This window comes from Lutra lutra, chromosome 3 (genome assembly GCF_902655055.1).
Source record: "Lutra lutra chromosome 3, mLutLut1.2, whole genome shotgun sequence".
Lineage (NCBI taxonomy): Eukaryota > Metazoa > Chordata > Mammalia > Carnivora > Mustelidae > Lutra > Lutra lutra.
In genome coordinates, this window is record NC_062280.1 from 191,338,678 (window position 1) to 191,354,873 (window position 16,196).

Genomic DNA, 16,196 nt, shown 5'->3' on the forward strand with positions numbered 1-16,196 from the left:
TGGAATCCTACATAGTCTGCCTGCAGAATGGGTGATTTCAGAGGAGAATTTTCCTTGGAAGGATCAGGGACAAATGGTACAGGAGGAACCAGAGAGCCAAAGAGAAAGTGTCGCTAACTTGGAACAAGCTGTCCTTCTGTTTACAGAAACAAATTATAGCTTCAATTCTTGTGGTCATCCAGGTTGACCTATTTTAGGTCTGCTTGGTTCCCTCTGGTTTCCTTGCTGTACAATCCACCGAGATAAAACAGACACAAACACGTTTTTCAAGGCAGTGACCTAAGCTAGATGCCATGCAGATAATTCTGTTAATGGACTCCATCCAAAATAATTGGAAGAGTTAGGTAAATCCTAACCTATAAATATTATGTATGTATCCTCCTGGTGTTTCATTTCCAGTTACAATGGACCAGAGAAGAGGCAGGGAACGCGCTTGGGACCACTGTGTCCCGATGCACACCACCAAAGCAAAGTCTGTTTGCATGTGTAAATGTAAACATTTAACTTCAGCAACACAGTGAGCACGGTTGGGCTCCCAACCCTGCCACTAATCATTCCCATTTGTTTGAGGCTTAAGCAATTTCATGGTGCAAAGTCTCTGACCACAGACTCCGGCACTCCAGTAAGTATCCTCTGGGGGTGACTTTGGCTGGGATTGTAGATCTTCTGCATGTCATTCACATGAAACCGATCTGTTGAGCGGTGACTCTACGGCCCATCAGTGGAACAATTTAGGAGATTTTCTCGCTTCATCAGCTCACACAAAGCAAAGAGTGATATTTATTGTGTGCCGTGTGTACTGTCCCAAGCTTGTATTTTATCTCAATTACCCACATGTGGCTTGTTAACAATATTTTCCTTTGGGTTGTGAGGATATCTGCTTAATTTTTCGTATCTACATATAAACGTAGTTTTACGTGATTCTTCTTTCCTTATTCACCTACATCTCAGTGATTTATTTTTACTAAAAGCCTAATTCAATTCAATTTTATAAATATACAAAGAATTTGGGTGAGAAGAATATAAATTTGAGATTATTTGTTAATGTCGTGGTAATGCTTACTTACATAGCACCTTGCATCAATTTCCTAAAATTACAGAGGAAACAAACTGTAATTTAAGAAGTTAATCAAGTCTTTAAAAAAAAAAAAAACAGCTGACTTCTAGAAAAGCTTTTGGTACACAGTCATCTTGCTGGTTTCCAGTGTAAGTTCCTGAGGAGACAGCCCTGGGATGTGATATTTTGTGTGGGCACAGGAGAGAGGTTTTTGAGTTCATAAATAAAATGTGTAGCTTTTATATTTTGTTACTGGTGAAATCATCGGATAGCCCTTACATTTGCCTTCGTGGGCAAATTAAAATGAAAATTTGTTATAGAAATGATCAGTGACTATTAGGTTAATAAGAGGTTTTCCATGGAAATCCAAATTAAAGCTCATTTAGAGAGAAAATGTGGCATCGCGTGCTTAGGTCCCTACCTCTTTCTTATATGTCACTCTAGCTCGCTCTCTCTCTTTCTCCCCCTTTGTCTCTCTGATGTATGTCTGCTGTTCCTCATCTCATGGATGAGAATAGCGTAAGAGACCAGAATCTTCTATTGCATTTTCCCCTTGTTGTGTGAGTTAAATGGCCCTACCGACACTCCCGCCATGAGGCAGAAATGCCATATTTTTCTTGAGAAAGAAAAATAGCTCCTGGTCAGTTTTCCCATGGGCCCTCTGAGATTATGGCCGCAGGGGGAGCGAGAGGGAAGAACAAAGCCTTTAGCGGCAGACTCTGATAACACACAAGTTTCGATGACATAGAAAGAAGAGATTCAACAAAATCCAGCCTGACCCTCATGGTTACCACCTTTGCCGGGACAAACACACGTTCACGGCTGGGTGGCTGGGTGGCATAAGCTATGAAGTGACTTGAGGTACATAGAATTTTCACCTTCTGGGAGCCAGAAGGATTGCCCAGTAGGAGTTTAGGAAGTGAGGATGCGACAGCTCATTAGGTGTTGCTTGGAAGTCGGTACAAAAGAGCAGGGTAAGGTTTAATAAGAGGCAGGTCCCAGAGGAGTGTGGTGGCTCCGGAACACAAAACGATGGGCATCCTTCCCTATCATTTTGCCCGCTTGATAAATAGGAGGGGGATGTGATTGGGAGGCCAAGGGTCCATGATATTTTATTGGCCTAAAGGAAGATGAAACACTGATTTAATGGAAAACCTCTTTTCCTCATGGTGGAACACAGCAGCCTGTGGGACACATTTGAATGGAAAGATGAAATATTTCCCCTGGTTTAAGAAATGGTTCAGGGACGCCTGGGTGGCTCAGTCGGTTAAGCAGCTGCCTTCGGCTCAGGTCATGATCCCAGCGTCCTGGGATCGAGTCCCACATCGGGCTCCTTGCTCATCGGGGAGCCTGCTTCTCCCTCTGCCTCTGCCTGCCATTCTGTCTGCCTGTGCTTGCTTTCTCTCCCTCTCTCTCTCTGACAAATAAATAAATAAAATCTTAAAAAAAAAAAAAAAAAGAAATGGTTCAGTCATTAATACTGTGCATCCGAGTAAATATGTACCCGTGGTCTCTCAGTGGTTGGTTTCAAATGAAATGCTTAGATGACCAATTCCAGAAATGCCTCAGAATGAAGGCTTACATACCTTTGACTTTGAGGCTGTATCTTTGAGATCGGAAGGTAGTAGACAGGCTTTCATAGCCTTTCATGTCATTTCTTTTTTTTTTTTTTTTTTTTTAAAGATTTTATTTATTTATTTGACAGAGAGAGATCACAAGTAGACGGAGAGGCAGGCAGAGAGAGAGAGAGAGGGAAGCAGGCTTCTTGCTGAGCAGAGAGCCCGATGTGGGACTCGATCCCAGGACCCTGAGATCATGACCTGAGCCGAAGGCAGCGGCTTAACCCACTGAGCCACCCAGGCGCCCCCGCCTTTCATGTCATTTCTGTAAATTTCTCTCATTTTTAATCAGCTACCTGGCTAGGACAAGTTAGAGGACACTTTGGCTTGCTTTGTGGGTATAATTACACAGGTCTATGCCCAAGAATGGTGTTTTGGGGGCAAATATATAAGTTGATTATTTTAAGGAAGGACGGTCCGGCAGGTATATTTTATTTCAAAAGGCGAAACTGATCATGAAGAGGTAGGAAGTTAATCTTGCTTTTGAAAGTTGCTTTTTTTCCCTCACTCTCTCAAATTCATTTTGGGTAAAGGCCATGGAAAGTGTTACTGTGGAAACTGTTACTGCGGGGCTGGTTGGCATGGAGATAAATGTGAACTCCAGTGTGATATCAGCCCCTGGGAGAGCAAGCGAAGATGTACATCTCCAGATGGCGAGATCTGCAGCAACAGAGGTGTGTCATTCATTCATTCACATTACTAACGACCGCAGGGGTGAGGGGTGGTGGGCAAAGCTCTGAATTGTTAATACTCCTCTTCTCTGGATTTCCTTTGGTATGGGGGGAAGTTGTCTTTTATGGTGTTTGACTTTGATGTAAGTCCACGTTTACTATACCGAAGAGCTTCACTCTCTCATTTTTTATGGAGTAAAAGAGCAGAAGGATAAGAAACTTGCTACAGTTCTTCAAGCTTCACTGAACCAATAGTTAACGTAGGGACAGTAATTTCTTTGGTGGCCACCCAGAAATAGCACAGGACAGCTAAAAGACAATTCTCATAGACACTTCTGTTAAACATCTCTTGACTAACAGAACCGTCTACAGCACGAACATTCTGATTATCTAGAGAGCATTCAAGAAACTCTCTTGTCTTGATAGTGAGTAAACGGAAGGCTTGGTTGTCATTCAGAATTGATTTGCAATCGGTTCACTTTTATCTGCAGGAATAAAATGGTATTGAAGAGATATAGAAAGTACGTGTCAGGCGGCCGTAGAAAATTGCGGCTGACCTCTGACATGAACTTTAAGAACATATTAGGATTGCTACAGTGTAATTTAACCTGTTGATATTGATTGATTAACTATTGATATCAAATCAAATCAGTTTTCAACACTTTTTAAAACCCTTGAAAACACTCTCCATTTTTTTCCTTATTAGCTGTACTGGTCAATAGAAGAGGGCCATGTGGGACTGCTCCTTGCCTACCTGATGACATAAATAAGTGACCATTTTTCCATCTAAAAAGCATAAAAATCTAGAAAGTTGGAAAACTCTATTTTTTCATTTCTATAAATGAGTGATGCTTCTTGATAGATTATGCTTCCATGGAAAACCAATTCTATGTTTTGAAAACTTGGCATAAAACATTGACATGGAAGAGTGAAATGGGCCACGTTAATGTACGCAGAGATAGGAAAGCAAAAGGCCTAAACTTAGAACAAAAATCAGAAAGAAGAGTCCTCTTTTTGTTTTATGCAGAATTGGTCTGACTCTAGAGCATACGCCTTCATGTTATGTTTTCCTTTACTCTGTAAGGACGTGTTGCTGCCCGAGTCCTTTTTATTAGAACAGTAGGGTCCATGGTCCGCATTGTGATTTTAGCATCTGCAGCTTATGCGGCATCGCCGTGGGAAGCAAGCGGCTGGGTGTTGTAAGGAGCCAGGAGAAAAGTGGAAATGGTTGGGCAGGGCAGCAGGTGGGCTCTGAGCGAGAGGACCTTCAGAAATACACACGACGCGCCCCCCCTCTTCAGTCTCACCTCCTGCCTCCCCTTGCCCCGGAGCTGTCCGGTCTGGAGATCCACCGAGGACAGAAAGGAGAACAGCATGCCTGGACGAGGCTGGATCGCAGTGAGACTCAGGGGTTCCTGAGAGTGAGTCGGGGAATCACTGCCATGCGTCCTTTCTTTCTCCGTGTCTCCCCTAGCACTCTTCGCCATCGTTGCTTCCAGGCCAGGAAAGAGACACCAATCCTGTACAAACTTACCTCATCTTCCTTGTAAGCCCATCTCCAAGGCCAAAAAACCTCTGTGGCAGACACAGCTCATCGGGGATAGAATGCAAGTCCTGCATTGCCCCAAATGGCTTATTCCATTTCACGCTGGACCCACTTAGGCACACACCTGTGCTCACCCCCGCTCCCGCATCTATTACACTATTTGGAAAGCCACATGTATTCGTTTTTTAAAATAAAGACATGGATATTTTAAAATACATCTTAAACATTCAGATAGAACCACCTTTTACATTTTGGTGCATGACCCTACAGTCTCTTGTTAGCTTTCTTTTTTGTCAAATAGATGGTAAGTTTCTTGAGGGCAAGGGCTCTAACTCATGTTCACTGTTCTGATTTTATTTTAGAGAGAAACCAGTACCGTGCTAACGACACATCCCACAACTCCACACAATTATAGACACAGATACTAACTTCTGTTTATTAAAGAATATCTCCTGTCTGCTTTAGATCGTGTTTTTCCTTGGTAGAACTTTATTTTTCCTCCAATATATGTATTTTCCAAATACGCAGTAAGCAAAAGATTTTAAAAAACAATTATGTCAGATGCTTTCTTTCGTGATTTTTCTTCACTAAAATCATATACATTTTTCCCCCCATCCAGGGACTTGTGTGTGTGGCGAGTGTTCTTGCTACGACGTTGACCCAACTGGAGACTGGGGAGATATTCACGGGGACACCTGTGAGTGTGACGAGAGGGACTGTAGGGCTGTCTATGACAGATACTCCGATGACTTCTGTTCAGGTATGTTGCTCTTCTCATTCCTGTTTTAAAGTTTAAAAAAAAAAAGTGTATATATATAATACTCATTTTCCTATTTTCAAGCTTCATACTGATTCTCACAGAAAGTGTAAAATATCTGTGTCTGTGGGGTCCCTGTTTGGCTCAGTAGGTTAAGCATCCATCTCTTGGTTTCAGCTCAGATTCTGGTCTTAGGGTCATGAGATCGAGCCCCACCTTGGATTCTGAAACTGGGTATGGAGCCTGCTTGGGAATCTCTTTCTTCCTCTCCCTCTGCCCCTCCTCTCATGCTCACACACACACTCTGTCTCTCAGAATGAAAGAATGAATGAATGAATGACTGAATCTGTGCATTGGAAAGAGTTTGATAGTCACAGTGCTCCTGTGAGTACCTTAGAAAACCTTTGGAGAATTTACACGTCAGCAAAGACCAGAGATGAAAGGGCCTCAATTTTCTTAAAACTAGTCTAACTCCTCCCCAAGGAGAACCCCCTCTTCCAGATATCTGTTGCTCAGCTCTGAGCGCACAAAAACCAGCAGACCGAGGACAGATGACAGTATCTGGGGTGGGGACCCTGAGAACAGCTATGCTCATGTATTACACAACTTGGCGTAACACAGTTCTCGTGGATATTTTCATGCCCTAATTCCTTGGCATAGTTTATATCCCAGGATTATTCTGTAGATTAGTGTAGGATTAAATGCCAATAAGTGGATTCAAAAATTTTCTTCCATAAACATTTATGAGCAGATACTGTTCGCCAGGGTCTGGATGGCGCTGGGGCTGTAGGTTCCAGCAGCGAAGGAGAGAAACAGGATGGATCTTCGGCTTGAGGGAACTTGCAGTTTTAAGTACGAAGGAAAAACACACCCTGCCGGGGCTGCTCAGGGCTCAGAGGGAAAAAGAAGGCAGTCAGATTTCTCTAAAAAAGCATCGTTGAGCAAAAACTGGAGTTGCAGCTTTTCAGCCCCATTATATTTGACCACCCAGGAGACAGAGAGCTACGCATATCCATCTTTTTTAAGCTGGACTGCTTGATGGGTATGTAAGTAGATAGGAAACTCCACCGTCCCCTGAAGGTTAGCCAGCAAAGGGAGATGAAAGAGCCGCCCTATTTAATCAGGATTATGCAGGGGCAGGAGCTTCTCTGGTCCCGCTGAGGGGAGAGACTGCTGCTGAAACTTCCCACTGGAGAAGAGCTTCCCTCTCCTGATTATCCCTCATGCTCGCGAGAACTTCCTAAACATTTTGTGACCACCCTACTCTTGAGGGGATGCTCTTTCCAGATTTTTCTGTTGTTCATTATGTAGGAGGGGGTCTTCGTTATCGCCACAATGGAAATGAGACCACTGTCAACTCTTGGGTGACTCTCTGTGCCAGATACTGTCTAAGCATTTTCCAGATTGTGGCATTTGTTTTTTGGTCAAGGTCTACGAGGAAGGGAATCTGTTTCTTCTTGATCTACACACGGGATTAGTGAGGCTCAGGGAAGTTCCATAGCCCGTGAGGGCCTCACAGCCAAGAGACAGAATCACAATGTTAACGAGGTCTATGAATCCAAAGAAGTGGAAGGTTCTTTCTTAACCGAAAAAATGTTTAGACTTCACTTTACTAGGACAAACATCAGGAGCCAACTATGCTAGAGGCACTATGTAAGATATCAGGGTCTAAAAATACAGAAGAATTCATGGGTTCTACCCTCAAAAAACTTACTGGATAGCAAAAAGGACAAAACAAACAACAACAAAATAAACCCGTCAAAACCAAGGCAAAACAACAATGACAAAACTGCCACATTAACATGAAATTTTAATATAGCGTGGAATGGGAGATCCTCAGAGTCATGGATTTGTTGCTTATCTGGCCATTCATTGATCTGGGAACATAGCAGCAAACACCACGGATCACATCCCTCCTCTCACGGAGTTTACATCCCATCAGGACTGGAGAGGGAATGAACAAACATTTTAAGTAAGCAGTCTAGAGAATGTTGGGCATGGGCTCCTTGGGCATTTTCCTCAGGGGGATGAGGCTCTTCACAGAGGTGGTGACTTAGGTTCCTGCACTGCTGATTTTTCTGGATCACCATACACGTGCCTGCCCCTACCCTGCCTGAAAGGTAGGCTCCCAGGTAAAAAGAGATGAGAGGAACGTCCTAGGACGTAGAAGTGTGTGATCTGTGCACACACAGAGTAGAAGTGTGTGATCTGTGCTGGGGACTAGAAATCAGTTTAGTTATCACCGGAATGCACCAGAGACAAAAGTTAAAGCGGGTGAGAAACAGAACTAGAGGTCTTTTTACCCTGCTGCAGAACCAGACTCTATTCCAGAGGCAGTGGGGAGCTAGTGATGGTTTTAGGCAGCAACATGCTACACTCACAGGTTTCCAGTCTGGTTGTCTGGGGGCCATTTACTGAAACGGGGAATACAGAAGGAAATTGGCAAATTTATGTCTAGATATTGAGCCTAAAGGACCAAGGGCAATCCAAAGCTGGTTTTTTGTTTTTTGTTTTTTTCAGCCCATTGAATATGTGAGTCTGAAGGGTCAGGGCTAAACATGAGAAGTTAGAGCCCTAGAATGGGTCGTTAAAAGTATATTAAGGTTCAGGAAATGTCATTTAAAAATGTTATTTTAAGATTGTCAGTGAGATAAAACATGACTTCATATAATTGTAAATGGGGGAATGAAGGAGATAATCAGGCTATATAAAAAATTATGTTTGTGACTTTCTGATAAGATGCTACTGGTTTTGGTTTTTGTTATAGTTTTGTTCTTTGTTGTTTGTTTGTTTTACGTAGGGTGTGTTTTTCCTTGATAAAGCCATGCTCTTGATTTGGGAATGGGGTTGAAAATTTCAGAATAGCTACATAATAGTGACCACTCAGGGTCACACGTGCTGTTCTGTCTCATGGTGAAGACGGGCAGTGACACTTCAGTCCTTTTATTGTAAGCTCACAATTCCTACTGCGTGTCATCTGGGCTCAGAGTTACCACTCTAGGTTGGGCAGGTGAAGGTTCTCAGGAGGCCGCCTTGGAAATAAAATTCTCCACTTCATCTCTTCCTTCCCTTCTTCCTTCTCTCCAGTTTCCTCTTTCTCACATTTTCCATTCCTCCCTATCCTAGGAGATTTCAGGGAAAGCGGTTGTGGCTGTGGTAGGTCGGGTTTATCGTGGGAGGAGGTTAGGGAAGGATGCTTAACCCTTTACTTGTGGTCTCGGTGCTGGGGGTGGGGCAGACCCGTTGTGGTGGCAAAAAGGGATGAGGCAAGAGGCTGTGGTTTGGACAAGACATCAGTCTGGAAGTGTGATCTTAGCCTTTCTGTGTTGAGGTGAACTGAGCGTGGCCAGTGCTCCATAGCCTGCCTCCCACACTTAAAAGGAGGAACTTAGGGAAGAAGAAACTCACTTTAACAGAGACCCCACTCTTTTAGCCCATTTCATGCCCCTTGCCCTCCCCCCCTTTAAAAAAGATTTTATTTATTTATTTGACAGAGATCACAAGTAGGCAGAGAGGCAGGCAGAGAGAGGAGGAAGCAGGCTTCCCTCTGAGCAGAGAGCCCGATGTGGGGCTCGATCCCAGGACCCTGGGATCATACCTGAGCCGAAGGCAGAGGCTTCAACCCACTGAGCCACCCAGGCGCACCCCACCTTGTTCCCTTTTATGTTCACCCTCACTTGGAGGGGGAGACATTATTACCTGCATTTTAACAGGAGAGGAAACAGGTTCAGAAAAATTAAGTAACTTGACAGGGTTCATGCAGCCATTAAGTGTCCTCTAGAAACACATACAGAGCCCAAGGACTCATGTAATTTAATCTTCAAGTGCTGCAAACAAAACTTCTTCAATTTTATTTTATTTTGGTAAGGAAGAACTGTCCTCAGGACGCTCCAAATTCTTATAAAACAAAGCCTCTCTGAACATCCTTATGATCTGAGGCAGGCACCCATCTCTGGGATATCTTCATTCTCAGCAAATCTGTTGAATTCTGGACGTTCTGTTCAGTAAACTATTAGTCTTCACAATTTTCCTCATTGGCCCTCGGGGCTGTACCCCGGCAAGCGTGCCACGCAGCTGACTGTCGAGGCTGTTAGTGCCTCTGTGGTGGGAGACAGGAGTAACCCAACGACATCAATGTTCTCCAGTGACTTACCCAAGGCTGGGATGTAAGAAGGCTCAGGTGAAACACCTCTTTATTTTGCTCTCCCGTTCTTGCCATCCTGAGGTGTTTGTCTTATTTGAGTCCCAGGGAAATCTCCTGGTGGGTTGGTTGACTTTGCACTTTTAATTGATGTTCTCCTTGTTTTCATTCATTCCCACCGAGGCCATTCATCTAATTAATAATGCGCTAAAATGTAAATATTTTACATTGTGGATCCACCAGACACAACTATTTTAAAACCTGCTCCCTGGTCCCAAATAAATCAGTTTTATTTCTTTCTTCTTTCATTCCTATTTGTTGTTTGTCATCCACATTGTGTGTGTGTGTGTGTGCACCACTTCATCTATACACAGATATAATTCATGTGCACACCCAGATACACGTACATACGCAACACCTCAGAGATTTTACTAGTAACAGAATTTGAGTGTAACTACAATAACCAGGGCTTGACCGGCCATCCCGAAGTGTACCAGCGGCTCTATTTGTTGCTGCTGTTCTGTGAGCTGCTGCACTGGGTTGACTTACTGGTCCCAAAATAACTTTTATTCCCGGTGGCTGTTGACATTCTGGCCTATTCCCCCAAATTCCATAACTGCTAAAATATGCCTCAGTGTGACCTTAAACTCAGTGTTTCAACTTGGCCTGCCTATCACAATGATGAAAATAGGTTAGCCCTGGCTTAGCGTTCCATTAATTTGGAAAATGGAATCATTTGACAGGACCACATTGTGTGGGTGAACTTATCATGGTGGATTACCAAAGCATCGTGGAAAGAAACTGAAGGACATGATTGAGTACATTCAGGTTGCATTGTCTTGAAAGAAAAATCAGCAAATAAACCAAATGGATTTGTTTTCTTAAATAACAAGTACTAGTTAGATCTAATTTATTCCCCCAAACTTTTCCTATGAATGGTCATCATCTTACTTTGTAAGAAGCTGATCGTAGAAGTCAGATCCCAGTTCACAAGAAGTTTTGATCATTTTAAAAGAAAGAAATATCTTCTACAGCAGAAGAACATTTATCTGGAATGGATGCAACTACGTTGGTCCCAGATTGATATTTCTGAGATGACTTTGCTCCAAAGAGCACAATGATTACAGAGAAAAAATAGGTTTTGGTATCATCACCCTCTCCTGTAATGGCCTGAGAGCCTTTAAAGCTCCTACATGCCCAGCACCGCCACAGCCATGGTGCCAGCTGCCCGCCCATGTGGTACTGATTGGGCTGTGATCCCATCACCTGGGCACTGTGTTGTTCTTCCGTGTGTGTGTGTGTGTGTGTGTGTGTGTGTGTGTGTGTGTGTTTAATGCAGGTCATAGGTCTTCTGAAAGCTATTCTCTAATGTGCATTCTTTACATGTTTGCTATCAGGGATAACCACATTCTGTATTTGTTGATCCTCTGCCTACAGAGGTTAAAGGAATACTTGTTAGAAGCAATGGAATTAACACCTGGAGGCCATATCTATCTATCTATCTATCTGTCTGTCTATCTGTTTATCTGTCTAGGTATCTACTTGGCAAACTAGCATGGAAGTATGAAATTTCAGTGTGTAAAATTCACTTTTTATAATTCTGTCATTTTAAAGATAAAATGAGATGAGGACCAGAAAGGTAGACTAGTGATGTATTTAGACTGAAGATACAGAACTCCTAATTTCTTCTTTTATGCATCTTTCACTATTTGTTTGGAAAAGACTTACTGTAGTATATTATGGCAGTCAAAAGGATTTTCATGCTAAACAGATCTTATCATTTCTAAACTCTTTTTTATATATCAACATCAAGCATTTTCATCTTCTTCATTTTATTCCTATAAAATGATCCTCTTTTTCCCTTTTTGGCATAACTTTTATACTGAAATTGAGAAACTAGTAATTCCAGGAGAGAAATTGCAATTTCATTTTATGATTTCCTGTCTTCTCCGAAAGGCTTAATACCAGCTTCAGAATCTGATATCAATACCATGCATTTTTAAGTGATTTCCTAACTCCACTGATGAAATGTCATAAAGGATTACATAAAGGTACAGTTTCATTTAAAGTGAGATCCTAAAGTGTTCTAAAATATACTTGAACTGCACATGAATTAGAGTTATTGAAAGATGGAGGATATAATTTACATTACCAAGAAAGTAAAAGTTATGTTTATGTTTTAACCTAATCTCTAATAAACATTTAAGTCAGCAGTACTGCTGTCAATACTACTTTTTTTCTTCCTATTAGGCTAGAATTAAAAACTTTCTTTATTACTTTCTTTTTTTTAAGATTTTATTTATTTATTTGACAGAGAGAGAGCAGAAGTAGGTGGAGAGGCAGGCAGAGAGAGGGGGAAGCAGGCTCCCTGCTGAGCAAAGAGGGCTTGATCCCAGGACCCTAAGATCATGACGTGAACTGAAGGCAGAGGCTTAACCCACTGAGCTACCCAGGCGCCCTGAAACTTTATTACTTTCACATTTGCTTCTCTGTGATCCTCACTGAGACATTTGATTTAGTTATTTCTACTTTCCCAAAACAATGAAACCCTTAAGAAACATTCTGTATCCCTACTGTCATTTAAAGTGGTTGCCATGCATTCGCTGACTCTCAGGAATTTCATTCATTATAGATGATTGACTTAGGTCATTCATAATTTTTTTTAAAGATTTTATTTATTTATTTGACAGAGAGAGATCACAAGCAGGCAGAGAGGCAGGCAGAGAGAGAGGAGGAAGCAGGCTCCCTGCTAAGCAGAGAGCCCAATGCGGGGCTCGATCCCAGGACCCTGAGATCATGACCTGAGCCGAAGGCAGCGGCTTAACCCACTGAGCCACCCAGGCGCCCCAGGTCATTCATAATTTAATAACCCTTCTTTCTTCAGCCCAAACTTGTTCAATTGATGTTGACTTCAGATGGCAGAGTGTAGAGGAGACTCCTAAGCAGGTGATTTGAGGAGGACCCGTGGTCATCCTGAACTAAATAATGTTCTCCTGCTGTGACAGTTTCCTATTTAGAGGCAAAAGCTTTCATTCTGCAGCCCATCATAGCAGTGAAACGGTCTTATCAATTTATTCCTGTGCCTAAGCAATGGACTCAGTGGGATTATCGAGGGGACTTTGATGGGTGAAGGCTGAGGCTGAGGCGGAAGGCACAGGAGGTTGGGGCTCATCACATATGTGGCAAAAGTGAGGAACACATTGTATGTGTTCTGCCCAGCTGTGCTTGGAGCTAGCGATGCCTGGAGGTGATGCACCAGCTTATAGGTCTCATTCTTGATAGCGTTCTTGATGCTGCACTAAATGTACAGGAAATAGAGATGTAGGCGTGCATAGGCTGCCTTTCCCCCAGTGACTGTCAGAGGACAGAAATAGTGAAGGGTTAGAAAAGGCATAACTTTAGAAAGGGTTAGAAAAAAGGCACAACTTTAGGGAGGAAAGTGTAGAGATTAAAAACCGAGTGAGGAAAACAGTATCATAGAAAACATAGAGTGAATATGGAGCATAATGGTGAGAGAGTTTCAGAGATTTCTCCTTTTAGGTCTAGAGCAGCTACATTCCCCCCACCCCACCCCAAAATGTGTCCGTGTATCCTCTGACTTCTTTTGTTATTAATGGGAAAGGATCTTAACTCTAAAAATCTCTTCTTCATAACTTCTGACAGTCTTCATGAATTCATTCATTCCACCATGAGTTGTGTTTGAAATGTTGACATGGGAATGAACCTGAGATAGAAACTAATGGCTGCTCTGAAGCCTGTTTTCCATCCACAGAAGTGGAGAACATTCTCCCCTCGGTCACTGTTCTCTCCCTGCGCACAGGCTCCTGCTTCATTCCGTGCCTGGGGACCAGGACCGCACACTGGGTGTGTGGTGGTGGTGTCCTGGGTAGTCAGGGACTGCTTGACATCCTTGCGTACTGAATATTTTCTTCTGACGTTCACAGCTATTTTCAGCTTTTAAAAATGAAGCTTTCTTCCTCCCTTTCAATATAACTGTTTTTCACTGTTCTTGTTATCAACTAGTCTCTAACCAATGAGAGCATGTTCTGTACTTTGTCCAGTATCCTTGTAGATCTAACTGATCTAGGAAAGAGACCTTTTGTCTCCAAGAACTCCAGAGCCATTGACTTCTATAAATAGCCGAATTGTACTTGAAAACTGTACTTGAAACTGTACTGAAGAGCAGTTTCCATATTGTATGATTTATATCAATATCAGATCCCAAAGACAAAATACCAAGATTTTCATCCATTAATATCACACTCAGTTTACTTCAAGAAAATATAATTCCACTTCCTTTAAAGTTTTTCATGCATTTTTGGGGGCACCTGGTTGGCTTAGTTGGTTGAACATCCAACTCTTGACCTCAGCTCAGGTCTTGATCTCAGAATCGTGAGTTTGGGATCAGGAGCATTGGGATCCACATTTGGCATGGAGACTACTTAAGATTAAAAAATGTCACGCGTTTTTGCAGCAGTTATGGAAATCCACAGTGTTCTGCATCTGTAATAATGAGTATCTAAATGTTGATTAGGAATTAAGAAAAGCTCAGCTTTCTTGCTTTTCTTTCTATCCCTACTTTTTACATATGTGGTATTGAATAAAAATAATAATAGCTCACTTTTATGTAGCATTTTAAGATATATTATGTACTTCCTGATAAACATGGACAGACAATGTATTATTATCTTATTCAAAAGTGAAGAAACTCAGAGATGTTGACATTTGACTAGCTATGCTCTGTATACAGCAGGACCAGGATTTGGACCCACTTATTGGATTGATAACATAGGCCATTTTTTGCTAAGCCATACCACTACTCATCACAATTTGTTACAGGCTCTGTGACCATGTGTAAAGAAATTTAATATCTTTCCTCTTTTGGGTATACTACACTGCTCCTCAGGAAATGTGAACGTCACAGAAGTTACTGGTTTTAGGCTAAGAGTCTCCAGGTTAAGCATGTAGTATGTAGAAAAAAGGTAATGAAAAGTTTGGGGGACTCCACAAGATAAGACATGTTTCAACAGCAAATTGTTTTCAGTTTCCTATGGCTCTTCTCCACATGAATTAATTACCAAATCCATCAAATACTCCATTTAGGCCCCAGCAGACCAATACAATCACATGCACCAGGATTTTGATGGATTCACGTGTATAGTCCTACAGACCCATTTATCTTACCAGGAGCAGTTGCTTTTCTTTACCCCTCATGATCAATCAATGTAAATCAGGTATTTAAGAACTTGAGAAAAAGATGCCTTGGCTTTAGGGTTTCATAAGGTGTTGAGATCCTGGCTCATTTGTGATACTATTGAAATGAAAACTAATTCTGACTTCATTGTCTAGTTTTTCATATTTTTTTACACTCTCACTCTGAAGGTCACGGGCAGTGTAATTGTGGAAGATGTGACTGCAAGGTAGGCTGGTATGGGAGGAAGTGTGAGCACCCACGTTCCTGCCCACTGTCTGCGGAGGAGAGCATCAGGAAGTGCCAAGGAAGCTCTGCTCTGCCTTGCTCTGGAAGGGGTAAGTGAGGGCTCTCAGGGTTTGTCACCACCTCCTGTCCTACGAGTCCAGTGCATTCAGTTCATGTATATCTTATTTAACATAATATCACATACTATCTTACTTAGCTGTGATGCCTCAATAAGGAAAGATTCATCTTTGTAGAACTAATAATATACCCCATTTCCATTATTGAAAGTACATTGAGAAATATAATCTTTCTCATTCTCCCTCTCTGCTTCACACATGCATATACACACACACTCTCTCTCTCTCACTCACTCTTACTCATACCATCAGTTCAGCTTTGAGGTCTGTTCAGTTTCCATTTAAATTCAGGTCAGTTCACTGCTACATTAAAAAAAAAAAACAAAAAACAGTTTTGCACAGCGAAGTTAACAAACAAAACAAAAAATCAACCTACCGAATGGAACAAGATATTTGCAAATGTTATATCCATAAGGGGTTAGTACCAAAATATATAAAGAACTTATACCTCTCAACACCAAAATCAACAACAACAAAAACCAAAAAACCCCTACAGTTTGATTAAACAACAGGTAGAGTTTCCGAATAGACATTTTTCCAAAGAAAACATACAGATGGCCAGCAGACATATGAAAAGATGGTCAGTCATCAGGGAAATGCATATCAAAACCACAATGAGGTATCACCTTACACCTAGCAGAATGGCTAGAATAAAAAAGACAAGAAATAACAAGTGTAGGCAAGGATGTGGAAAAAAGTAACCCTTGTGTACTGTTGATGGGAATGCAGATTGGTACAACCACTGTGAAAAATGGAAATTTAATTAAAAAATCTAAAACGTTAAAAATGGAATTACATGATCCAGTAATTCCATTACTGTGTATTTACACAAAGAATATGAAAACATTA

General features: G+C 41.9%; 1 protein-coding gene across 1 annotated transcript in view; it reads left to right on the forward strand.

Annotated features, from left to right (window-relative positions):
- The window catches only part of ITGBL1 (integrin subunit beta like 1), a 214,314-nt gene that overhangs the window by 99,300 nt on the left and 98,818 nt on the right, over window positions 1-16,196 (forward strand). Inside the window, exons 5-7 of the mRNA XM_047720336.1 lie at window positions 3,210-3,350; window positions 5,513-5,653; window positions 15,174-15,320. Of these exons, the coding sequence (XP_047576292.1) occupies window positions 3,210-3,350; window positions 5,513-5,653; window positions 15,174-15,320 (429 nt within the window). The remainder of the gene's footprint in view (window positions 1-3,209; window positions 3,351-5,512; window positions 5,654-15,173; window positions 15,321-16,196) is intronic.